At 44.3% G+C, this 26,945-nt stretch overlaps 1 protein-coding gene across 1 annotated transcript in view; it reads left to right on the forward strand.

The window, feature by feature from the left end:
* Nucleotides 1-23,237, forward strand: part of LOC138251856 (long-chain-fatty-acid--CoA ligase ACSBG2-like) — a 374,130-nt gene extending 350,893 nt beyond the window's left edge. Inside the window, exon 13 of the mRNA XM_069205685.1 lies at nt 22,477-23,237. Coding sequence (XP_069061786.1) covers nt 22,477-22,622 — 146 coding nt within the window. The 3' untranslated portion in view covers nt 22,623-23,237. The remainder of the gene's footprint in view (nt 1-22,476) is intronic.
* The last annotated feature ends 3,708 nt before the right edge of the window (nt 23,238-26,945 follow it).

Here is a 26,945-nt window from a genome sequence, read left to right on the forward strand (position 1 = left end):
CCAACCCGCCAATGTACCACTCCGACCGCCATGGCAGTAGCAGCCGCCGGGCTGGAGATAACCATCTTCAACCCGGCGGCCGCCATTGTAGTGCCTGTGGGATTATGACCCTGCCTACCGCCATGGTTTTCGAAAACCATGGCGGTAGGCCCTATCAGTGACAGGGAACTCCTTCCCTGTCAATGATAGGAGGTCCCCACACCCCCACACCTCTCCAAACACCCCCCCACCTTCCCTACCTCTCCAAACACCCCCTCACATCACCTACATCCACACACCCCCAATCACACGCAGACACACACTCATTCACAAATACATATACGCATGCATTCATCCATTCACACACACAGCCGCACACACTTCAAAACATGCACTCAGGCAACCATTCCTATTTCCATACATACACGCACTCACACTTCCATACATTCATGCATGCAATCAACACTAAACACACACCCGCATTCACGCACACACTCACACATACATGCATACACCCCCCCACACACACACAACACCCCCCATCCCTGTTGGAGACCCGACTTACCTGGATCCAGGGGGTCTTCCGGCAGGAGACAGGGCGGGGCGATGCTATTGCCAGAAGAGTCCACCAGCAGAACACCGCCAGGCCACATTATATTTCATAATACAGCTGGCGGCGGTCTACTGGCACGGCGCTACTGGTGGAAGCAGTGCCACCTTACCGCCATCTGCCAGTATGGCCACAGCCGGATTTCTGCCCTTCTTGTGGCGGGAATCCAGCTGTGGTTATATTATGGCGGACGGATGGTAGATGCAGGGACAGTCTTTTGGCGGCCGTCACCGCAGCAGTAGGCGTTCTTTACCGCCAATGTTATAATGAGAGCCGAAGTCACTATTTACGCACTCTGCCACTCATCTTTGCACTCATGCATTCTTTCATCTATCCACTGACTTATCCTTCCATTTACCCTCTGACAAAACAGCAATAAAAAATAAACAAAAAGATATGCAAGATAAATGAAAGAAAACAAGTACAAAAAAGAAAACATGCTGCTTTTTAAACACCGCAGTTCAATAACAAAACAAAATATAGCTCAGGTATGTGAAGTATTGCAAGTAATCTATCCTCATTTTAAGGTTTAGGCCTGGCCACATTTAGAACTAAGGAATCCTGGAATGGTAAAACAATGATACACTAAGGACAACAGCATTCCATTATGATCTCCTGGTTTAAAGGGAGTGACCACATGGAATGCGGCGCACTACAGATGAAATGAGGGACAAGCAAGCAACCCATTAGCACTGCCTGAAGAGCTGGAGTATCCTCTTAAGAAACATTATAATAAAAAGAGGAGAAGCAAAGAAATGAAAAATGAACTATAAAAGTAGAACTAAAGGAATGGCCTATCGACCCTGATACTGACTCACAACACTCGTATTCAGGTGGGTTTACACATGGGATCAGAGAATACCATCATTCACAGAGAAAAAGAGAAAAAGGCTAATGCAGACTGAACCATTGCTCTATGCAGTTCCCTGTAATGGATGGAAGCAGAGTGCAAATTAATCAGACAGACCAATGGTATAACAGAGCCAAAGGCCCTCTATGTGTGTGTATGGATATATATTGCTATACATGGATAAATGTATTAGTTCATTTTTATTATTACAAGATTCTGGTGGACATTTGAGAAGAGATTCTAGCAAGAATTATCAGAGTGCAAATCTTCTATGCTAGGGATCGTCAGAATCTGTAACCGAAACGATTCCGTACAAAGGTAATCTGAATTTTCACTTAACAAAATATCTATCTATAAGCTTTACTACAGAGAAATAATAATCTACCTTTAAATGTCTGTTGACTTGAAAACATATTTTTAACAATCAATATGTCATGCCTACTGTGTTTATCATAACTTTTCATACTAAAGAGATCAGGCATGGCACTGGAAATATTTTTCCTAGTAAACCAATAAGGATAAGATGTCATTGGCTTATAACCATAGGCAACTCAGACCTACTGTGTTGATTTGAAGGCCTTCCCACAAGACAACCATCAGGTACACCATAATAAAATTATCAATATGTACAAAATACAGTTGTCAAACCAATACAAAATCCCCACCAATAGAGCCTAATAAGGATTACTGTGTAAACCGTTCTCCCTATGATTTCTTCAGCTGGGTCACCAGCACCACACCCCTTGCTTACTACAGTAATCCGCGAGCGTCAATGTAATAAACTGCCTGTCTGCAAGCTACCAAGAGGGTAAGCAGAGGTTAGCTGAGGGTGATTCTCTTTTACCCTGACTAGAGTGAGGGTCCTTGCTTGGACAGGGGGTAACTGACTGCCAACCAAGGACCCCATTTCTAACAATGTGTAAAGTATTTGTACCAACACACACAGTAACTCAGTGAAAACAGTACAAAGTACACAATGCAGGTTGAGAAAAATAGATAATATTTATCTAAGCAAAACAAGACCAAAACAACAAAAATCCAACATACATAAATCAAGTTATCAATTTTCAAAGAATAAGAGTCTTAGGGGCATATTTATACTCCGTTTGCGCCAGAATTGCGTCGTTTTTTTTGACGCAATTCCGCCGCAAAACTAACTCCATATTTATACTTTGGCGTTAGACGCGTCTAGCGCCAAAGTCCATGGAGTTAGCGTCATTTTTTAGCGTGGACACCTACTTTGCGTTAATTATATGCAAGGTAGGCGTTCCCGTCTAAAAAATCGACTCCGAGGCATGTGCGTCGGATTTATACTCCCGGGCAAAATTCACGCCCGGGAGTGGGCGGGTCAAAAAAAATGACGTACGGCCGCTTTTGCGCCATTTTTTAGTGCCTGCAAAAGGCAGACGTTAAGGGACCTGTGGGCTCCGAAGGAGCCCAGAGGTGCCCTCCCATGCCGCCAGGGACACCCCCTGTCACCCTTGCCCACCCCAGGAGGACACCCAAGGCTGGAGGGACCCATCCCAGGGACAATAAGGTAAGTTCAGGTAAGTTTTTTTTTTGATTTTTTTTTGTGGCATAGGGGGGCCTGATTTGTGCCCCCCTACATGCCACTATGCCCAGTGACCATGCCAAGGGGACAGAAGTCGCCTGGGCATGGCCATTGGGCAAGGGGGCATGACTCCTGTCTTTGCTAAGACAGGAGTAATTTCTATGGGGGTTGGGAGTGAAAAAAAAATGGCGCAAATCGGGTTGAGGCGCAAAAATTGCCTCAACCTGACTTGCCCCATTTCTTGACGCCCAAGCTCCATTTTCCCCTACGCTGGCGCTGCCTGGTGTACGTCGTTTTTTTTAACGCACACCAGACGGCGCCGGCGGCTAACGCCCGCTAACGTCATTGAATAAATACGGCGCCCGCATGGTGCTTCAGAATGGCGTTAGCCGGCGCAAATTTTTTTGACGCAAAACTGCGTTAGCGCAGTTTTGCATCAAAAAGTATAAATATGGGCCTTAATCCTTAGCAAACAGTGAGAATGATGTTATTTCACAAAAGTACCTGGGTAGCGTCAAAATAAAGCCACACGGGCGACTGTGCATCGAAAAAGGCCAGCAATACGCCAATTTCTCACTCACAAGCGAGACCGTGCATCATTCCTCCTTCGGTCAGGTCGGCCTGTGTCGTTTCTTCTCTCCTGCAAGAGAGCGATGCATCGATCCGGACAGGCACCTCAGGTCCAGACAGGCTTTGAGCTGTTTTTCAGTGATGTTGCGTTGAAAATCCGGTCGCACAGTATCACAAAACCGCGCTGCTTGGGGTTTGAGTCCTTATCAGCCTCCGTTAGCGGGTGTTGCTTGTCGTTTCTCTAGCCGTGTTGCGTCAATCTTCCAGCCGCGATGCAGGTGGAGCGTTGATTTCAGCTGTGAAGCCAGCAGCGCGTCGTTTATCAGTAGCGTCACAGAAGGTGCATTGAAAATTTCTGCGCACAGTGGTCTGTGTGTGGATTTTCAGTCTTTGTCTACCAGATTAACCTTTCAAGGGCCCAGGAACTGCATAGGGCACCACTTGGCAGGGTAGGAGTCTCAGTAGAGAGAGCAGGTGCTGGCAGAAGTCTTTGATGGCCCTGAGACTTCAATAACAGGAGGCAAGCTCAGTTCAACCCTTTGGAGATTCTTCACAAGCAGGAATGCACAACAAAGTCCAGTCTTTGTCCCCTTTCACAGGCAGAAGCAGAAACTGCAGGATAGCTCAACAAAGCACAGTCACAGGCAGGGCAACTCTTCTCCTCAGCTCTTCAGCTCTTCTCTTTGGCAGAGGTTCCTCTTGATTCCAGAAGTGATCTATTTTTCAGGGGTTTGGGTGCTTTTCTTATACCCCTTTCTGCTTTTGAGGTAGGCCTACTTCAAAGGAAAGTCTCTCTTGTTTGTGAGATCCTGCTTTGCCCAGGCCAGGCCCCATACACACACCAGGGGGTTGGAGACTGCATTGTGTGAGGGCAGGCACAGCCCTTTCAGGTGTAAGTGACCACTCATCCCCTTCCTCCTAGCACAGATGGCTCATCAGGACATGCAGGCTACAGACCAGCTCCCTTTGTGTCACTGTCTAGTGTGAGGTGCAACCAGCCCAACTGTCAAACTGACCCAGACTGGGACTCCACAAACAGGCATAGTCACAGAATGGTTTAAGCCACAAAATGCCTACTTTCTAAAAGTGGTATTTTCAAATAGACAATTTCAAAACCAGCTTCACGAAAATATGTATTTTTAAATTGTGAGTTCAGAGACCCCAAACTCCACATGCCTATCTGCTTCCAAAGGGAATCTACAATTTAATCATATTTAAAGGCAGCCACCATGTTAACCTATGAGAGAGTGGATGCATGAGTTCTTGTTTGTGTGAGTGAGTCGGTGCATAAGTAGCTAAATTAGTGTGTCAGTTGGTGTATTATTGGGTGCATGAATGACTCAGTGGGTGGATGAGTGAGGGATTGAGTGAAGGAATGGGTACATGAATGACTGTATAGTTGAGTTAGTGAGTGTATGAGTGTGTATAACGGTGAGTGACGGCGCATAAGTGACTGTAGGTGTGAGTGACAGCATGCATCAGTGTTTGTATGAATGAATGACTGGGCAGGTAAGTGGTTGTTTAGGTGAGTGAGTGAGCATAAGAGTAATGTTATCGGTGAGTGAGAGGTTGTAGTTGTTACTGTATGGTGAAGTCTCTGGATGCATTAGTAAATCTATGTGTGAGTACATGACTACATAACTGATAAATGGCTGAATGTTTATAGTAGTGATATACGGATGACTTAATACTGTATTAGTGGTGTATGTGTGACTGAGTAGTAGTATGTCTGTGTAAATGAGTGAGTACATGAGTGAGTGAATGTATAAGTGATGTATGTACAGTTATATGAGTACGTACATGACACACTGAGTATGTGTGTTAGATACTATATACGTCAGAAACCAGAAAACACACTGTGTTACAAATAAAGATTACTGACTAAGAATAAACGATTGTCAATACGTTTCAGAAACAAATACTTTTCTGCCAGTCTACTATCTTCAAAATGTTGATGGCATATGTCTCCAAATGCTGTTGAAAAAGGAGAATATAAATATGTTAGTTTGATGCTTTTAAGACATGCAAAACAAATCAGTATCCAATAATTATACAATAGCAGTATATCACAATTTACTAAAACATTTCGGTTTCCCTCTTTTCTGTTCTGACTTTCTTTATGCTAATACCTATAAACAGAGTACTGTATAATAATCATCGAACTGTGGGGAAAACAATCATTTAGGTTGTAGGAAAAACAGCCATATCTCCACAGTACTTCGTTATATGTAAGTGATACTGTGAATTGCCCTCACTACAATTTTTACATTATCTGATTAAGCAACACTTACTACATTAACTAAAAGACTGTATGGTAAAAACAATTTGGTTAATATTATAGCTGGTACAAAACTACAAACACATATAATCCACTGCTGAATTTTCCACATCATTGTGTAGACATCATGCCTGATAGACTGAATGATATATTTAACAATGATAATCCACACAGTGAAAAGAGATATATACATTTTCTCCCTGAAATCCTACGAAGATATATCATTCACACTTTATTTTTGGATAGCCCTTTGTTTTGACATCACCCCTGATAGGCCAAATGATGTCTTAAATATTTCTGATGTATGTAAACAGAATACCATATAGTCATTTTATTACAAAAATCCTATGAAGGTATTTCAACCACACAATTTTGGGATATCCTTTTCTTGACATCACCCTTGACACGCCAAATTATGTCTTATATAGTGATAATCCACATAGAGAGAAGCCAAAATGCCTCCTCAACGCCACATTAGCGTAAACAAAATGATATTAATGTGGCACAAGGGCTTGTACATATGCCCCTATATGTTTCCCCTCTTTGCAAAAGTTATACATTAGCTCTGCTGCCTACTTCTTAGAGGAAAACTGTTTCCTAATAAATCGACTTCCCAACATCAGTCTGCCCTCCTCTGTCAGACTTCCTACTTTAACGTCCTTTAGACTGTTTCCATACTCCATGTCAGAAGCTTGACGCATATTTTGAACAAGTTCCTTGTATTGAAAATATTGCCAAACTAACTGTTCCAGATCTACAGATTCCTATCTAGCTTGTTCCATGGCAGTTTCCACTTCATTCATAGCTACTGCAGCTTTAGTTTCAATGATAGGTTTTGCAAGAGGATCCTGAATTGAAGGTGCTGAACTTTGGCTGCTTTGAGAACTATTCTCAGCTACCTCAGCAGCAATCATTTCCTCCTGTTGTCTCATCATTTAACATGTGTAATGGTTTTTGAACAAAGGACACTAAATACTATCTTTGACAGCATCAAAGCAATCTTCATAGCATCATAATCCTGTAGTAATTCCAATTCAGTACGTCAAGGTTTGAATAGTTTAAGAAGTGCTAAATAGAAAAATTATCTTTTCTCAAATGTTTGGAACCTAAGTTTTCTGTGGGTAATTAGGTGTTCTATTCCATGTTTCACTAAACATCCGTCACATTTACTTACTGCATACTTCCCTTCTTCTATGTTTTCACTAATATTACTTCTGTCGCTATAACTTTAAAGAATTTTACAGAAGCACTTGTCTCGAAGATGTGGACTTCTTGGATAGTATGTATCCAACATATTCGATTTTACAATGTCTGTACTTTCTAGTGCAAACTCTGCAAGGTACTGAATTTCAGGGAAAGACTTAAATATTCTGTTTCTTGTAGTAGATAGACAAAGACTTACCCAGACAATTACTTTTGATGTTGAGACCAAACTTGCAAAACTCAAAATGTCACAGGCTTCATAGGTCCCCATTTCCTATGGGAAAGCATTTTCAGGCTGAAGGAATACAATTTCTTGCTAAGTGTCTTCTTTGAAGAAGCCTCCTCTTACATCTCCTTCATCTCAGTTTTTCAGATTTTGTGATGTCCGATGTGACATACTGGGCCACAGTGATGGAGTTGTCCGCAATAAATTGTATGTCCATGTCAGCATTCCACATTTTTAAAATCACAGGATTATAGTATTTAATATGTTTGGAATCTTCGGTTCTCTTTAAGTTATATGTGTTTTATGATGATTTCCATGTCAGAGTATGCCTGACTATGTCTGACTGAAGACAAAAAGCTGTTCATTCTTCCTTTCTTTTGAAATGACAGGTTGCGGAAATACAAATCGACATATTGTGTAAAAATTTCCTTTGGTTCTGTATGTACGACAACAATACTTCCCACATCTATGTGTTTGGAAACACAAAACTTGTTGTCTGAAAGTGTTCTGGTATGCTACATGTGACATACTGTTCTATAAAAGACAACACAGAGAAATCACTTTGTGCTCCCAATTTGGGTGCGTCTTTGTGATGCTATTAATTGTGTTTGACCAATGACTTTGTGTTTCACCACTGCGCATATTAGTTGCTCAATGTTCACCAGTAGCACATTATGGGCCTGATTACAACTTTGGAGGACAGTGTTAATCCGTCCCAAATGTGACGGATATACCACCTACCGTATTACGAGTCCATTATATCCTATGGAACTCATAATACGGTGGGCAGGATATCCGTCACATTTGGGACGGATTAACACCGTCCTCCAAATTTGTAATCAGGCCCTATATGTTTTGTATTCAGTTCAGCTGCCTATTGGCTTTGACAAGGCATTAGACATTACATTCTGTATTCAGTTTAGCTGCCTATTGGCTTTGACATGACATTATACATTAAATTTGATATTTAGGTTGGCAGCCTATTGGCTTTGCCATGGCATTAGCCATTATATTCTGTATTCAGCTTAGCTGCCTATTGGCTTTGACATGACATTAGACATTACATTTGATATTTAGGTTAGCTGTCTATTGGCTTTAACGTGGGGTTAGACATTGCAGTTGAGACATTGCAGATGAGCTGTGTTTTTCCAAGCTGTGTTTTTCCACAAGATGGACCAAGCTGTTTTCTTCACACCAGACCTTAGCTGATAAGAGCACGTAGATTTTGTGTTTACCTCGCAATCCAGTCTGAGAGCGAGTGAGCTCAGGAGAATTGGCCCCTCTCCAAGGTTCTTCAGCTCTCACACTGAGTTTGCTTTTAAGGATGACTCTGGGCTACAGTGAGTTAGATTTAAATCTGCTTGACTTCAGACAGGAACTAGACGTCAGTTGCCTGCCTCCCGTTTGGGTAGAGAATCTCTTTCTCACAGTTGACCGGAGTCATCAACTTGCAGACCCCAGAAAGATAAAGCTGAGCTATAGGCCCTATGGTGATGAAATTTTGACTTTTATGCTTTGCTTTGAAGTTATGCTATAAATATCTTCACCTATATTTGCTGTGTACATTGAAACTGAGAAGTAGTTTGATATATTTTGCTTTCATTGATGCGACTTCTTTTGAACGTGTGCTTCCAATCTACTAATTTCGTCTCTCAGGAACTTGTGGGTGGGCAATTAACAACAATACATGTCTTCTTTAAACTCAGAAGTGCATTCCAGAGAGGTTCTGTAAGCTCGGTTATGAGATAAGAGGGAAAGCAGAACAGTCTTTTATCCATAGTAGCATGTGAATGTGAGGAGCACCTCTTTACTGGTACTCTTTCCGCCAAAAGAAATCACTCACTTCTCCAAGAGGGGGGTTGCTTTTATTGCAGATAAAAGCAAGCATAGCTTGGAGCCTATGGTTGAACTATCTGCAAACATTTGCAGGATGTAATGAGCAAAGTTATCCAGCTGTCTTTGAATTGATATCTTTTGGGTTAGAGTTTGCTTCCCTTAAGAATTAAATTAGGTCATCCCACACATACTCTGTGCAACTCAATGTCAAAAACCATGTTGTTGGTCCCAGGTTTCTCAGTATACACTTCAGTTCTCTGTGATGATGGAACCAATATTCGTTTGTGCCATGATGGCACGCCATTAAATTAATCAAGTTGTATTCTAAGTTTTCATCCTTTTCTTGAACTTTGTTAACAAAATCTCTGGCAGACATATTTTGAAGATGAACTCTTCTTTTTGTGATGTGATTCACTGCATACCAACGTCCAGACAAGTCCCTCTCAAATAGAAGGTGAAATATGTATGGATACACTGTCCGAATCTTGGATCCTCTGAATATAATCCTATTGATCAGTGTTCAGTTACTAGTATTTGTATGGGCTGGTCGTCATACCCACCTCCTGCTCCAGTGGGAAACAAGTGGGGGAAACAAGCCTCAAACTTTTCTTCCCACACACTCATGAGAGCTCCTTTAGGTCAATAGCACCACCAATGCCCTCTTTGGCATGTGACAGATGGATGCTGTAGTGCTCATACATTTTATTCTTATCGGATGGACCTACTTTTTCTATTTGTCCACTTCCTGACAAACTGGCATCATCAACAGATGGTACATCAGGTTCCACATCAACATTTCTATAATAAACATTATTTTGTACCAGGTATAGTGTTGCTTGTTTAACTTTATTAACATCAACTAACTCTTGGTAAATTGTTGTATTCTTAGTTGGTACACCATTTACCAGGATAATAAGTAACTCTTCATTGTCTCTCTCTATTCCTGCAGTTTCAACATTTTTTAAAGTCTAATGTCAAATACACTACTCTTCCTCTAAGGCCTTTCAATAAGTCTGTTGGATGCATTTTATCTGTCTTTGGTTCCAATCGTATAATCATTTGAAATGTGTGTACAGATTGTATAATGATAGATTTGTATACATTTAAGTCTCATAGTTGTTCTGGAATAGTCACAAGTTCTGACCTGTTATACACAGTTCTAGCTGGTGTTCTTTTGATATTCTAACTTATCATAGCAGTCCTTACATATAACTTGCTGAGTGGACAAATCAAAACGCTCCTTTGCAAATAAATAAGCAGCAAGTTCTTGTACTTTCTCAGTTTTCCCCTTCAGTTTTGAAAATATATCTACATTTTGTGTTTGACTTTTATAGTGAGTGTGTCTATAGCAAATGCAAACATAGCTTGGTTTTTCAGAACACGTTGAATTAAATTTAATAATCTCTTGTTCAAAATTATCAGTAGCAATATCTGTGCTCTCTTCTTCAATAAATGTACCTATGAATTCTTAATTTTCCCTAAATTCCTCTTCAGGACCAAAGAACTGAAATTGCACTTCCTCACAGACTTTTTCTACCTCTTGTATGGTACCATGCAAAAGTAGTTCATTCATCTCTCCTAAACATAATTCTGGCTTCTTCCAAAGTAAAGTCTCCTAACTAAACTTCCTATTTTTGAATGGTGAACTGCCAACATCCTAAAGTAACGAAAGGTGCTTTGGCAGACTTCCTTGGATAAACATGCTAATGAATGTCCTTGTAAAAATGGTATGCGTTCTTACTTTGCATGTCAAGTGCATGGGCCCTCTGCACCCATTCTCCGCCAGCCTATAGCTGATGGAGAAGAAGATCGTAATCCCCAGGGCAGCGGTGCTTGTAGCACTGCCCTGGTGGATTAGGGCCGCCTGGACTGCCAGCTCGTCGTGATGCGGAATACTGGCAGGGATGGCGGCCCAACAGTGGCACAACCGCTGCAGTCATAATGTGGTGGTTGGACTGCTGCTTTGGCGGCGGTCTGATTGCCACAGCCTACCTGGCTGTCATGAGACCACCAGGTTTGTAATTAGGCCCTATGTGTGCTACTGCATACATGACTTTCTCCTTGGTGTGTCAGTTTGTCCATCAGTGTCTGCTCACATTTATTATGGTATACAGGAGTGTTTATCTCTGTATTTTATAGTATGGGTTAGTGTGTGAATGAGTGTGTTAGTGTCTGCATTAGTGTAGCCCTAGTTTTGTACTTGTATGCATCAGTGTGAGTCTGCGTGTCTTGCTCAGTCAGAATTTTACTGCACACATCAATGTGTACTTCAGAATGTAACTGCATGGATCAGAGTCCGTCTGGATATTTTATCAGATGCATTACTGTGTGTCCGAGTGCGTTACTGTATTCATAAGTATGACATTGGGCGTATTAGCGTCAGCATCCATGTGTCCCTGGGAGTGTCTGTGTATACATAAGTCTGTCCCTGGATTTGTTACTGTCTACATCAGTGTATATATGTGAATATACCTGTGTGCAGCAATGTGCCTCTGGATTTCTAATATGCATTACTGTGCCCATCGGTATCTCTGTGCAAGTATTAGTCTTACTATTCGGCTGAGTGTATGCCTGGGCGTCTTAGTGTTGGAATGAATATGTACATAGATGGCCTAGTCTATTCATGACTGTACGCATGGCTTTTGAAGGACTATTATACATAGATCCCTCTCATACGTAATACTGTAAGAAAGGGTGTTTCTTGGGTGTTTATTTGGGATGTTCCCATTCAACAGTCACGGAACATGTCAGAATAAGATGAATTCCCATATTTACAAGCCTGGGAATGTGTCATACTCCTAGACCACCTCATGACTGAGGAGAAAGTGGTAGAACAGGGACAAATTACATTGTTTCTCCTCAGTTGTTCCTCCTTGTATGTGTGGTGCATTCTACAACACACATGGAATGAGCAAAATACCATTAATTATTCTCTATCTATAGGAAAGGATCCCTTATTTTACATAAACACTAATCCATGCAACATAGGTACCCTTAAGCTGTGCTAGAAGGGTTTCTGCATTGCTGTTAGGTAGCAGTCTGTGTTCCAGTGCAGGGCAGCAATACAAGAATACAAGAATGCGTCAGACCGTCTTCATATGGAACAAACCTAACCTTTTCTTTGAACACAGCACAGTGCAGCAAAAAGATGTGCAGCACTATCCAGAGCCAAAACTTACAACTGAGGTCTCACACTGCAGATGTGAGAAACAACTGCATGAAACTTCAACTCTTACTTTATGCACCATATAGGCTACATATAGCATACTTTACAATTTGTTCATTTAAACTAAACTGAAAAATAATGTAAGTTTTGGAAATGTGTGGAAACAGAAAGTTAAATTGTCACTGAAAACGTGCTGTAGTATGCGACAATTAGAGCTTGGAATCAACTAGTGTTCTTCATTTTGTCATAAAATAAGGCCCTGATTTATACTTTTTGGTGCAAAACTGCACTAACACTATTTTGCACCATATTTATGGAATGGTGCAAGCCGGTGCAAAGGGTAGCCTAGCATCATTAAAAATGACGTTAGTAGGGGGGAGCTGGCGGTATCCAAGCACGGGATTTTGCACCCAAAAATGACGTTACTCAGGTTAGAGTAAAAAAAATAAAAAAATGACTCCAACCAGATTAGCGTAATTTTATGGCACTAAACCTACCATGCAACATGACTGTCATGACCACCACCTCAATGGCCAGCACAGAGGACAAGGGTCCCCTGGGCATGGCCATTGCACCCTGTGCCATGTCTGGGGGCCCATTTCAGGGCCCCCTATAGCACTTTAAAAAATAAAATTAAATATCTACCTGTACTTACCTGGGATGTGGGGGTGTCCCTGGGGCCTGGGGAGGGCACCTGTGAGCTTATCCCATGGTGTTCCACCATGGAAATAGGCCTGCAGGTCCCCTAAAGCCTGCCCTGACCCAGGCGTTAAAAAATGGAGCAAAGCAAGCTTTGCACCATTTTTTGACCCCTTCTCTCTCCCATGCTCCATTTTTGCACAGGAGTATAAATATGGCGTTAAGGCCATATAGTCATTTTTTGCACGGGAACACCTACCTTGCATCTCATTAAGGCAAGGTAGGTTTCCACATCCAAAAAATGACTTTAACTCCATAAATTTGGCGCTAGATGGGTCTAGGTCCAAAGTATAAATATTGAGTTAGTTTTGCACCGAATTAGAGTAAAAAAATATTAAGCTAATTCGGTGCAAACAGAGTTTAAATATGCCCCTAAATGTCTTACTATACATTTAAATGAGAGCTGCAATGTCTGTCACTCCTTCTCTTATGCAGGATACCTTTCTGTATCTTATATATATTTTTTTCTATCCAACTTATGCACACATATGTGATTATAGATATGTTAAAACATATATAAACTAATTCACATGCCTCTTAAATATCTTTAGTTGATAGTTAAAATAGTCTTGTCTCACTATAACGTTTTTCACTGTTTTCTTTCTGTAAGCTTAAGACCTCAGCATAAGACTAGTACTCCACTCTCATACCAAGGAAACCTTAATGGTAATCTTTTCAACTTTGCTCTGAGTGCTGTTGTGGCGGTTAACAAATCAAAAACTGTCTTTCATATTTATTTACTATCACCCAACATCTGAATGGTTAGTGGCTGTTTCTTTCCTTAAAGAAGCCCAATTGGTTAGTGCATACTACTGGAGTCGTGACTCCCTTGTGGCGCTCAGTGCGGCCCCCGTGTAACTTCACGATGGAGTCGCCATTCCAGATGGGGGTTAAAAAACAGACTAAAGATTGTTTTTGAATAATTTTGTATGCAGATATAATTCATACTTATAATACTTAGTTGGAAAAAATCTTCTTTTCCAACTCATACTCTGCCAATTCTAGTAACCTTTAGTGCAACCACACTTCCCCCCATAGCATTCCGGCCATAGCAACCTTGTAGGGAACTGGCTCCGTATATACTAAATCAAAATGAGATATAGTGTGGACAGAGTCCAGGGACTCCCCGGAGGCTTAACAGAGGCTAAAGTAGATAATACTGATTCTCTCTTTTGTGGTAGTGTAGTCGAGCAGTTAGGCTTATCAGAGGGCAGTGAAAATCATTTCTTGTACACACACAGTCACTAAATTAAGGACACACTCAATTACTACCTCTAGGCTAATGTATTTATATTGGAAAAATAGATTTTGTTACTTTATTTCTAGAACCAAAAGGATCTTGTTGCAGGTAAGTACATTTTCTAGTAAGTATTGAACATATGTATCAATAGCACTTTGTTTATATTTGGCAAAGAAAACAATTTAAAGGAAAGTAATACTTTTCACTTTAAAAAAATTGACAGTGCAATTTTCAACCCAGTCCTGGGGGGTGGGGGGATGTTAGTGCAGTTTAGCAGTAAGTACTCAACTTACAGTTCCAGTCAGCAGGGGTTAGGATGTCCACTGGTCAAGGTTCGAGATGACCCCAAACATATACCACCAGCAACACAGGGCAGGCCGGGTGCGGAGGTCAAAATTGGTGTTCGACTTAAAATGGGCTCCTATGGAGACTGGGGGCAGTCGGAAACAGATCTTCTACTTCCGAAAGCAGACCTGGGGGGTTTAGGTGAGCACCCGGGGGCCACAGGTCAGCACCAAAAACACACTATCCCAATGTTTTTCAATGGGGAGACTCCGGGGTCACAAAGATGCTGCAGGCTGGGTCCAGGGGGTTGGTTCCGGGAAACCACAGGCTGGACAAGGAGGAGAGTCACTTGCTGAACATTGCTGAACCAGTGGTCGGATTCCCCAGAGTCAGGGGGCTGAGGATGCAGGGCTACCTTTAGGAGTTGGGAATCTTTGTCCGGTTCTCTCGTGGTCCGGGGTTCCTCTGGATTTAAGCTGCAGGCATTTTCGTGCTGGCCAGGAGGGGTCAACCCAGGGTGTACACAAGGTCTAAATTGCCTGGGGACATGCTCTGGACAGTTGGGCCACCTGGACTCAGGCCTTCGGCGTCAGCTGCAGAGTGGGCAGGACTTGTGGATCCGGGGCAGTTCTGGAGTACTTTTGGACGTTTTCTCATGGACAGGGCCACTGTCCTCAGGTGTTCTTGGTCCTCTAGTGTGCAGGCAGTCCTCTGGCAGTTTGGAGAGCCCGCTGGTTTTGCTGGATGCGTCGCCTTTTGGTAGCAGAGTCCTTGAAGCTGCTTCTTCTTTCTTCTTGTTTAGAGGTCACTAGGAATCTGGTAAGCTAGGTTCAGGGGTGCCCCTAAATACTAGATTCAGAGGCGCTACAAAGCTCAGTAGCTAAAGGCTACTGTCCCTGAGGGTGGCTACACCATTATTGTGAACACCCCCTTTGGGGAGGGGGGCACATTCCTCACCCTATTGGACCCTGTCCTCCAAACCAAGATGGAGGATTCTGCAGGGAGGGGGTCACTTCAGCTCTGGACACCTTACGGGTGGTATTAGCTGGAGTGGTACTCCTCCCTGTGTTACTCAATTTTCCCACAAGACATGCCGTCAACAGAGGGGCTTTGTCCTGGGGTGGGCATCTCCACTAGGTGGAGTGCCCTGGGGCACTGTAACAGAAGGGCTGAGCCTTTGAGGGTCACCGCCAAGTGTTACAGTTCCTGCAGGGAGGAGGTGTGGAGCACCTCCACCCAGTGCTGGCTTTGTTTCTGACGCCAGAGGGCACAAAGGCCCTCACCCCATGGGGTCAAAAACTCATCTTTTAGTGGCAGGCTGGCACAGACTGGTCAGCCTTGCACTAAATGGTTGGTTAAAATACAGGGGGCATCTCTAAGATGCCCTCTGGGTGCATTGTACAATAAATCCTACACTGGCATCAGTGTTGGTTTATTGTGCTGAGAAGTTTGATACCACACTTCAGTCTTCAGGGAAGCCATTGTGATGACAAACTCCCAGCCCATGTACTTAATATGGCCACACTGCTCTTACAATGTCAAATAATGGACTTTGCTGAGGAGCCACCCCTGCACGTCCGCCTACTTTCACACCCTTCGCATGCTACGTAAGCTCTTCAGGTGTCTCCCAGCAAACACCAGAAGGACAGTGATGCAGGCCCTCATCACCAGCAGACTGGACTACGGAAACATGCTCTACATGGGAATCACTGCATACAATACAGAACTCAGCGGCAAGACTCATACTTGATCTCCCCAGAAGGACCCATGTCACTTCACATCCCAAGAAAGTACATTGGCACCCGATTCAGCAGAGATGCCATTTCAAGATGCTGACTCTCGCCGTCGAGGCTCTGGACAACGAAGGACCAGCTTACATCAACCAGCTCCTGACCTTCTACCAACCGAACAGACACCTCTGATCAGCTTCCCTCTCCCTCGCAGAGACCCTGGATCCATTGAGTCAATAGCGCAGGACATTTCTTTTCACACCTGGCAAGAAAGGCTTGAAACAACCTTCCCCTGCACCTCAGGACCACACCAACACTCCAGTGATTCAGAAAAGAACTGAAAACCTGAATGTTCGAATGTTCATACCTCGAAGCAGCAGCATACAGCTCGAGCGTCTCGAGACCCTCATGTCTGATATGCAGCGCTCTATAAATGTTTGATTGACTGATTGAAAAAGGATAGTAGCTTAAATGTCCTGGACTTGCCACACAAACCTGTAACGTATCCATAATTGCTAAGTTAAAAGGGGGCAACTGCGAAGGAGTAAGGTGTGACTTCAAAACACTGATAGTGAACCCCAGCGATATGAGGAGGGTCGCCATCATATGGATACTGCTTACCGGATACGTGAGTGGGCCCCGCCTTCAGCAGTCAGTCGTCAAGGCAGTACAAGACTGGTACTCATGACCTCCGAAGGCATGCCATGACCACCAATATCACTTTTGTGAACATCTGAGTGGCCCTTGTGAGGCCAAAAGGGAGCATTGCAAACTTAAAAATTCTCATGCCCACTGTAACTGCAGTTAGTGTATGAGGGCCTCCAGGACAGGGATGTGTAAATAAGCTTCCTGCAGGCCCATTACCAGCATGCAGTCTTCGCAACTTAGGGAAGACACAACCTGGGCTAGAGTGAGAATCTGTCCTTCCGCAGAAAGGCATTGAGAGGGCTGAGATCTAAAATAGGATGAAGGCGTCTGTCCTTTTTCAGCACCATGCAGTAGTGGGAGTAACATCCACCTCCTACTTCCGATGCCAAAAGTCCCTGCACTTTCTGCTGCAAGACGGACTGGTGGTCCTCCTGTCAGCATCCTGATGTGAATTAAATGGGAGGGCTAGGAGCTGAAGTACAAAAGGGCCTGAAATTGGCAAACCTGAAAACTCCTGCCAAAGCCTCGGATGGGATAAAATTGCTTGTTGAATTGTCTGGTGGGGGCAGACAGACCCAATGAGCATGCTGTGGCCCACTCTCCTTAAACTGTTCCAGGGCTAAATCTGCATTGTTGCCAAAAAGGCAAGAGCCACCAAATGGCATGCCGATTTGGGATGCCTGGGCATCCTGGAGAAGCCAGTAGACCACATCTAGGTATGGTACCAAAATGGCACACTTGTACCCATCACAAAACCTAAGTAGTTGGTCGTGTCCAAGCCAGTTCAAATTACACATTTAACTGTGTTGCAGCCATCCAGGATGGCTTGTGTCAGGAAGGGCATCTGTAACTGACGGTGAAACAGGGGCCACTGAACTCCATAGGGAATGGGATTAACAGCCTAGAAGACAGCTGTCATTTACAGACCACAAAGGAAGGCTACTGGTTGAGAAGATGCATTTGCCTGATATCCTTTTAGACCGAGGAGGGGTGGTGAAGAAGGTGCTAGGATTAATCTTACTGGTGGACGCCTGCACCACCAAACTCTTTAGTGTGGGATGTTGAGTTAGGAAGTCAGGGTCGCCAGGTGTTGAGTGACCTGCCTAATGACTGGCGGTCCCAAATACGGCTTTGCCCAGGTACCTAAGGGGTATCCACAAGGGGTCATGGCATGGTAATAGAGGTTCTGTACGTGGTTGACTAGGCTGGGGTACCTCTGTCAGAACATTGGTCTTCACCTCCATTGTAGAGAGTTGTAGGCCTATGTCTTCTACTGCCCTCCATGTCAAAGAAAAAGAGGCACTTGGATAGCAGGGACAGGAGGACAAATAGTGGAAACGCATCCAGGCCTCAGGCATCTTGTAGTAATTCTTGCCTATCAAAATCATCCCCCTCGTCAAGATCATTATCTGAGCCAGTGCCAATAAGATTGTGCAAAGTCTGGGCCCTACCACGTGGTAAGGGCAAAGTAACAGAAGAAGAAGGACGGCCAACTGGCTGCACTCCACTGGATTCTGCTAGGGGTCAGAAAGCACACAACACTGAAAATCCTCCTCCAGGGTCTGCGGCATTGAAGCGGAGGCAACGGTGCATCAGGTGGCACAAGAACTGAGGTCAGCACCGGAGCCAGTGCTGAATCCAAAGTGGCTTCAAGAGGCACAGGTGGCACTGAGGGCAGACCCGCTGGCAGAAATCTGATTGGATTTCCCTGCGGGTCCTTGGAGCCCAAAGGCATGCTAGAGGCAACTATTAAAGTGTGAAAAAGTCTGCTGATGGACACAGAAACTCAGGTTGCACAAGGACTAGACTCATGATCAGCTCCGATGGGTGATCGGGAATAAGACCCGGTGGCACACTGGCACCATCAGACCCTCCCTAGAGTTAGAGAGTGACAGGAAAGAGCTCATTCCTGCTTAATTTTTTATGTTTTTTATCAGCCTTACTCAAAGACTTTGAAAGCGACGATATTTTGCGGGGGTGTAAAGTTCCTTTTGCCTTACACCAGTCATTGAGTGGAGTTTTTCAGCTTTCCCTTGCGGTCCTGTATGACCTTTGGATTCGTCTGAGCGCAGTCATCAGACGCCCTGGAATCGTGCTCCTTCCCCAGGAACCACAGGCATACTTCATGAAGGCCTGTCACTTTGATTTGTAAGTTTCAAGAACTGTAAAGGAAACACTGATCTAACTGTCAGAATCTACTTGGAAGGTAGGAGGTAGGGTTCAGTGTGTTCTTTACACTCCACTGCATCTAGGCTTTTGTTATTTTAAGGAGAAACATATATCATTTTGAAACGTTTTTGGTTTGCATCAGTGTGTGACCAAAACAATATTTTTAATAGTGTTTTTGAGGCTAAATACAAAAACGTCTTTGGTAACACTCCCCGCTCAGTCAACCAGTAGGATCTCTTCTAATAAGACATTTAGGAGGAGATTAGCCTTAAAATGTCTTTGTTGGAAATTGCCCTTTCTGCAGGGTTAACCCCTAAACCTTTTGCCTTTCTCCTCCTATTTTTTTTACCCTCTCTTTGTTGGCTTTAGGACTCTGGGCACTTTACCACTGCTCATCAGTGCTAAACTTCATGTGCTCTCTCCCCTAAAACGTGATATGATGACTTACACCTCTAGGGGATATTTATTTTACATGTAAGTCCTTTATAAAGTGGTATACCATATACCCAGGGCCTGTAAATTAAATACTACTAGTGGACCTGCTGGGCTGATTGAACCACCCACAGACATAGGCTTTCAAACCTGTCTTAGGCCTGCCACTGCAGTGCCTGTGTGTTCAGTTTACTGCCACATTGACTTGGCATTTCAAGCTACCTGCCAACGCCTAAACTCCCCTTTTACTACCCTAAGTCACCCCTAAGGTAGGCCCTAAGTACCCCTATGGGCAAGGTGTGGTGCATGTAAAATGTAGAACCTGTACTCTTATGTTTTACATGTAGTGACAAACAGACTATTTCATTTTTCTCTACTTTGAGGGCTGCTCCTCTTCTAGGTTAGTATTGGGAATTCCCTCATATATCATCAAGTGGTAATTTCTGATCTGAAAGGAGTAGCGTGGGCATGTTTGGTATGTTTGGAATGGTAGTGAGAAATCCTGCTAACTGGTGTAGTTGGATTTTACATTACTGTTTTAGAAATGCCACCTTTAGAAAGTGGACATTTCTCTGTGCTTGTAACTCTAGTGTTTTGGAGCCTGACTCCAATCCTCGTCTTGGGCAGAATGACAGCAAAGTTTTGTGCATACTTTCTAGAAAGCCACAACACAGGAGGGGCTGGGTGTGACAAGAGAGGCACTTGCATCCATCTGTATACTGATAGCCTTCCTTGGCGGGGAGAGGTTGTGCACATCTTACATGTCAATAGCCTGTGTCCTGCCCTCACACAAAGAGCTGATTTACCCCTACTGATGTCTGGAGCCAGGTCACCCCTTAAACTCAGACATTTTTGGGTATAAGTATGGTGGCTCTGACTCCATATTTTTAGAGCACTTTTGGAACTGGGACTGAACCTCTGTCAGAAGGACTGCTGCACTACACAAGGGACTCATCTGGACTGCTCTTCCACTGTTGCCCTGCTGCCTGCTTCTTGCTGGGTAGCCTGAAGAACTCAATGGATTGCATTCCTGTTTGCTGCCCTGCTGCTCCCTGACTCATTACAGCCAGGAGGACTGCTGTTTTATCAGGAGAAACCACCATTGGGACTACATGTCTTATGTGCTGGCCTACTGCATGCTATCCCCCCTCTTGTTCCCCTGGGGCTGGTTGGCTGCTTCCCCCCACACCACCCTGGTTCATCTGGAAGCTTAGGATCCACAAGGGTCCAACCCTTTCAACTGGCGTCTGCCCTGGGATCTGCCCTGCTTTGTCACTTCTCTTTCCCCTGCCTTTTGCTGGGGAAAGCACGCACAGGCACTCTGGGGCTACTCAGGAGGCTGATAGGCGGGGATGACGCCACAGCACCGATGAGAGGCTCCGGGACAGTCCCACAGACTGGGGGAGAGCATTGTAGACTGGTCACTCTAGTCCCAATCAGCGCATAGTGAGAGCTAGCCTTTGCTGCTGAAAGTGGCTCTTGGGTGCAGCTTCCTCCCTTCAGAAACCTACCAGGAGTACACTGTGGTCCCGACCTCGGAGCACGGTACCCTTGAACTGGACCCACGAGGTCCACTGCATCTGCTTGGCCCCACCTCTTGCGGCCAAGTCGGTGTGCCATGACCCGCTCCCGAGAGGAAGCCAGGGGATCAGGTGCTGCAGGCTGAGAAGGGCAGCATTTACACTCTTGGCAGCTGCACCCCGTACTTGCAAGGAGCTGCAGGTGGAGACTCAGGATGCCTCGGGGGTCCTGGCGAGGTCTTCCTACGACAATCTACCAGTGAGAGTCCTCTCTATCACCTTTTTTTTGGGCATACCTTGGGGGGCATTTGTTTGTTCGTCCCAATACAGGGCCAGACCTCATGGAGGCCCCCGCCATGTTGCTTGGGGGAATTTACCAAAACTCCCATATTACACATAATAGGCATGAAGGAGTTCCTGCAGCCTACACTTCATGCCTAAATATCCTTGTTCCAGGGTAGCCTAAGAAATCTACCAAAATCCTGCTAATAGGAGCGCAGAGGCGCCGGACCCTATGTTGGCGTGTTTTGTCATGTGTGTTTTGCCATGTGTTTAACTCTACTGCCTTGTCTACAAAGTATTTACTGTGAGATTATGAAATCTGTTATCTTCTTATCCTAACGCAATTACTGCATTTGCCATGCCCTGATATTGTATTATATGCTGTTCTAGATACCGTCACTGTCAGGATAGCATGTGCTATGACAGCACTTGTATAATGTACACAGATATCAGGCTTTATGATGATCTCATGCTCCATGTGTGTGTATATTTCCCAGTAGATTACATTTCATGCTCTAAGTATATGCGGATAATGTGTTGTGTGTCACTAATGATTACTGTAGTACTCAGGATAACCAACATTATCTTCTAGTAATTGTTTTATTTGTACAGTACTTATGATTTATGTTGTTTTGGTCCTAATATATATATATATGATAATACAGAAACATATTTTCTATAATTCTATGTGTAGTTGTATTGTGTCACTGGTGTGAGTGTGTGGCGCAAACGCTTTACACTTTGCCTCTGTGGGTACGCCTAACTGCTCTGTGCAAAGCTACCAGGGGGAGAGCCCAGGTTATCTTTGGTGTGTGACTTGCTCGCCCTGACTAGAGTGGTGGGTTCTGCCTGGCTTAGGTGCATACTCTAGCCAACTAGACACCCCATTTCTAACAGTGTCTCTGTAAGAATACAAAGGCAGTGTTAAGGAACAGTCAGACAGTATACGTGGGCACAATAATATCTGCTGTTCATAGTTCACAAGAATTTATCCTTAGTAGAGTACAGGTCAAATTGAGGGCCTCTTTTGCAAGGGATAAAACATATGGGATTTACACAATATAGAAGGGCCACAGAAGACTTAAAAGAATAGAATAGAGTTGAGAGTGTTACAGATTTCTGAAAGATTGTATTCTTGCTTTCGAAATACTTTGCTTTTCCTTCCTTTGCTGACTTTCCTCTTCTGTTCTCCCACATTCAGGTCCCACCTTGAAACTGAAGCGTCCTGTAGTCTTGAAAAAGTATGAGAAGATCATTGATGAGTTCTACAAGGGGAGACGCTCCCTAAAGGTGAAGAAACAGAACCATGTATTCAAAGGAAATAAAGAATTAAAGAGTAAACTGTGAAGATATTTCGATTCCTGGGGAATTCGGATTTCAAGGAGAGTCCCAAAACCTAATCAGACATCAAGCTAAGAATCTGGACGTCTTCTTGGTGGCCCTATCTGGTGATCTAGCAGAGGGTGAAAGATGAGGACATGTTCTATTGGGTGGCTGCCTCTCAAGTCAATGATTATATTCATTTCATGCAACAAGCTCTGTTTCTGCTAAATAAAGCTTGATGGTGCAAGTGTGTAATTGTAAACTTAGTAAAGAAGACAGCGTTCTGTAATGTAATGTGTGCATGAATCTTCTTCCAGTTGATTCCATAGATGGATTTCTGTCCTTCATCCACTACTTATTTGTAATGTACTTTTCTGTTTACTTTTACTTTTTAATTCCACTTCTGCCTATCTGCCATTGAATGCATGTATTTTGGTGTTAAAATTTGGAAAAGGTATCAATAAATCTATGTTAGGGCTCTAATCAGAGTTAGCATTTGGGGCGGCCATGTTAAGGGAAGTAATAAAGTAATACAGGAAAAGGGGAAAACCAAAATTTAGCTCACATTCCATGGACAAAAGGAAATCACAGATTACTGTAAAAATAATCATTTAAATAAAGAGACTAAGATTACTCCCATGCGATTGGTCACTTTTGATTAATCTCAAAAAGGTTAAATTATGCATAAAACAGACACACACACACACATACCAACCCAGCCAGAACCTGCCTTATGAATGTTTCTGTTTTCAGTTTTTTCTCTTTTCACCATCGTCCCAACTGTCTCTTCTTCCGTCAATGATTTTTTTCAAACATAAATTACGCTGTAACCCACCTGCCCAGTCATCTTCTCCATATTTGGTGAATGCCTGTTTTATTAGGGACACATTGGTATTTACCCTCACCCTGCCGATGCCTCACTTCTGCCACTTCTCGCTGTGCCATGTACGGGAGGCAGAGATGGTGCTTCCAGCTCAGACTGCTGCCCTTTAAAGAGGTGCTTTTGCTGTAACATTTCTGCTTTCAAGTCAATAGATTTATATCCAGTGGCGGCTGCGGAAAATATTAAGGGAAGGGTGGCAGCGGGACGATGACGGGGGTCGGGGGGGCATGGGGTCGGGGGGGATGGTGAGGCAGGAAGGGGGAGGGCTGCCAAACTGGTCTTCAAAGGCAGAGAAGGACATTTGCAGCACCCAGCAACACCCCCACATCCTGCAACCCCAGACAGCTAGGTGCCCCCTTGATTAGATTAGGAGAGGGCAGGAGAGGGGTGTGTTTATGATTTTTAGCCACACCAGTGGGTGGGCTCAGCCAGATGTAACCTCCAAAAATCAGATTTATCCATGTTGGATTTTTAGAGACTGTTGCCTTCTGGGATGGATTTTTGCCACACTTCCCAGGAAGTGGGCATCACAGGGGGACGACTCTGTCCCTGATTGGAGAACCAGGGCCCCCCTGCTTTTCAACCAGGAGCAAGGATAAAACTGGCAGACCTGCACCCACACCTCAGATCCCCTCTAGAATTCAACAAGAAAGGAACTAAAGAAGAAGAAGGACTGCCCTGCTGGACCCCTGGCCTGCACCTGGACCCTGCACTCAGAAGGACTGCACCAGCTGCACACTTGGGCTTCACCACAAGAAGGACTTTGCCTGGCTTCAACTGGTTCAAGGAGGGACTCCCTGTTTGCTACAGGTGAAAAATTGCTAAACCAGAGTCCCCTGCACCAACTCCTGAAGAAAGCGACCAGCTGACCACTGTCCAGTGGCCAAAAAGGAGTTTGCGCCAGGTGCATTCTGGGAGTTGAAGTCCGCACCCCCCAAGGACCATCACAGAACTTCTGGACCCTTGGGGTGAGCTGTGGACCCCAAAAGAACCTTAAAAGAACATCTGGGTGAAGCCCCAGAAGTTTGGAAAAGATTTGAGAATTTTGGGAAAAAAGCTCCAGAGAGGGACCGACCCGCCGCGGAAATTCTAGCCGGCTTGCCTCAACCGCGACCCGGCCTGACTTCGTGGTTCGTCCCGGTAAAGAAAAACATCCAAAAAAGAGACTAAGCCCGAACGTAAAAAGTTGACCGGGACCTCCCAGCCATCGTATCCGAGAAGGGCTCCATGGACGTCGGAACAAGATCCAGGTTTACCCCGGTCGAAGGATTTTCATCTCGAAAAAACGACTAAGTCCGAAGGTAAAAGTCTCCACCGAGGAAACCCATATCGCGTATCCGGACAAGGGCTCCAGGAGGTCGGATTCAACTGGCAGGTTCGTCCCGGTGAAGAAAAACTTCAAAATAAAGACTAAGTCAGAAGGTAACTTTTTAACCGAGGCCTCCAGCGACCTGTAGCCGAGCAGGGCTCCATCGCGGTCGGCCTGAAAGTTTGACTTTGCCCCGGTCGAGGTGCAACCAGATGACCCGATTGGCGCTTTTTGTTTCTAAGCGCTAGAAAAGTAATAATTCTTTAAAAATTCATATCTCCGGTTCCCCTGAACCGATTTTAATCGTTTTTGTGTCATTTTAAAGATAAAAATATAAACTATTTTTATAAATTGGTTTTGGATTTTTAAACTGTTTCCTGTGTTTTATTTAATTACTGTTTTGTGATATTTGAATGCTTTACACTTTGTCTCCTAAGTTAAGCCTTGACGCTCGTTGCCAAGCTACCAAGGGTTGAGCTGGGATTAATTTACTGAGACCTAACTGTACCTATGTGGAGGTTAGTGGCTTGTTGCTAGGTATAGGTACCTACCTGCCCTACCAATAACCCATTTTCCAACATAATTGGAAGCAGCGACGGGATCCTGTACTTGTGTTCAATATCACGTTACAGTTTTAGGTAAAACAAATTAAAAATCCTTTAAATTGTCCTAGTGCAAAAACATTTTTTAATTTTTAATTTGGATTAATTTCAATTATTGAATTTTTGAAATTTTTCTAAATTCTTGTTTCCAATTTTTGCAAAAAGTTTTTGTTGACACAAAACTAGGGAACCATGGAGCTTGATCTGGCTAGCCTACCCACACTGACAGTAGTCCAGCTTAGGGGGTTGTGTATTGAAAGAGGGTTGCCTGCAACCACTGATCTCAGGAAGCAAATCCTGATCACATCCCTGACAGCATGGGCTGAGGCCCAAGAGGTAGAGTCAGAAGAAGCTCCAGAGGAGGGAGAAAGAAGGGAGGATGCAAGCTCTAACCACTCAGGGGAGGGAAGGCATCTGAGCCTAAGTGAGGATGAGGAAGAACGGTCCTCAGTAAATACAGTCACTAGGGGCAGACCCAAAGCTAGTGGTGGGAAGGGGGTCCTTTCAGGAGGAGAGAACCCATCCATCAGAGAAAGAGAGCTGGAGGCCCAGCTGGCATACATAGCTTTGGAAGCAGAGAAGCTGGCCCTAGAAAAGAAAAAGTGGGCATACAAAGAGAAAAGAGATGGAAGCAGCGATAAAGAAGCTGAGGTGTCCATGGGTGGGGGAGTTTGCCCCAGATTACCCAAAGGGGTGGTTCCTGCCTATGTAGAGGGGGATGACATAGATAAGTGGCTGGGGGCCTTTGAGAGGGCACTCCAAATGAGAAGGGTTAGGCCTCAATACTGGGGTTCCCTTTTGTGGGAGTTGGTCCCCAACTCAGGGAGGGATAGGCTTCTGACCTTAAGGGGGGAGGAGGCAGATTCATACCCTAGTATGAAGAGGTGCTTAGCCAAGAAGTTTGGTCTGACCCCAGAGCAATATAGAATGAAGTTCAGGGACACCCAGAAGGTCAGTACCCAGTCTTGGGTTGACTTTGTGGACATTTCACTAAAGGCACTAGAGGGCTGGATTATTGGTAACAAAGTAGATACTTATGAGGGGTTATACAATCTGATCATGAGAGAGCACATCTTGACCAATTGTATCCAAGAAAGGTTACGCCAGCATCTAGTGGACTCTAAGCAGACCAACCCTAGAGAGCTAGGGGAGGCAGCTGATGAGTGGTTGAGAACCAGGGTGGTTGTCAAGTCCCAGGGGGGAGACTCCAAGAAGGGGGGGACAGGTCCCCAAAAACCTAAGGAGGGAGGTGGTAAGCCCACCACAGAGACTCCCTCTGTACCCCAGAACCCTAAGAAGGAGGAGAGTAAATCCCACTCTGACCAGCAGAGACAGTTAGACCCAGGGTTAAAAAAGCTCTTGGACAGTAGGGCTTGCTTTGACTGTCAGCAGACAGGTCACTTCAGAGGAGATGCAGCCTGTCCAAAGAAGGTGGTTAGCACTGGGCTGTCCAGTGTAGCCATAGAGGAGGATTCCTCAGATGATGAAGTCCTCCTAGCATTGTGCTGGGAGACAGGACCAGATGGTAAGCTGGTGATCCCTGAGGGTGGGAG

This window comes from Pleurodeles waltl, chromosome 1_2 (genome assembly GCF_031143425.1).
Source record: "Pleurodeles waltl isolate 20211129_DDA chromosome 1_2, aPleWal1.hap1.20221129, whole genome shotgun sequence".
Lineage (NCBI taxonomy): Eukaryota > Metazoa > Chordata > Amphibia > Caudata > Salamandridae > Pleurodeles > Pleurodeles waltl.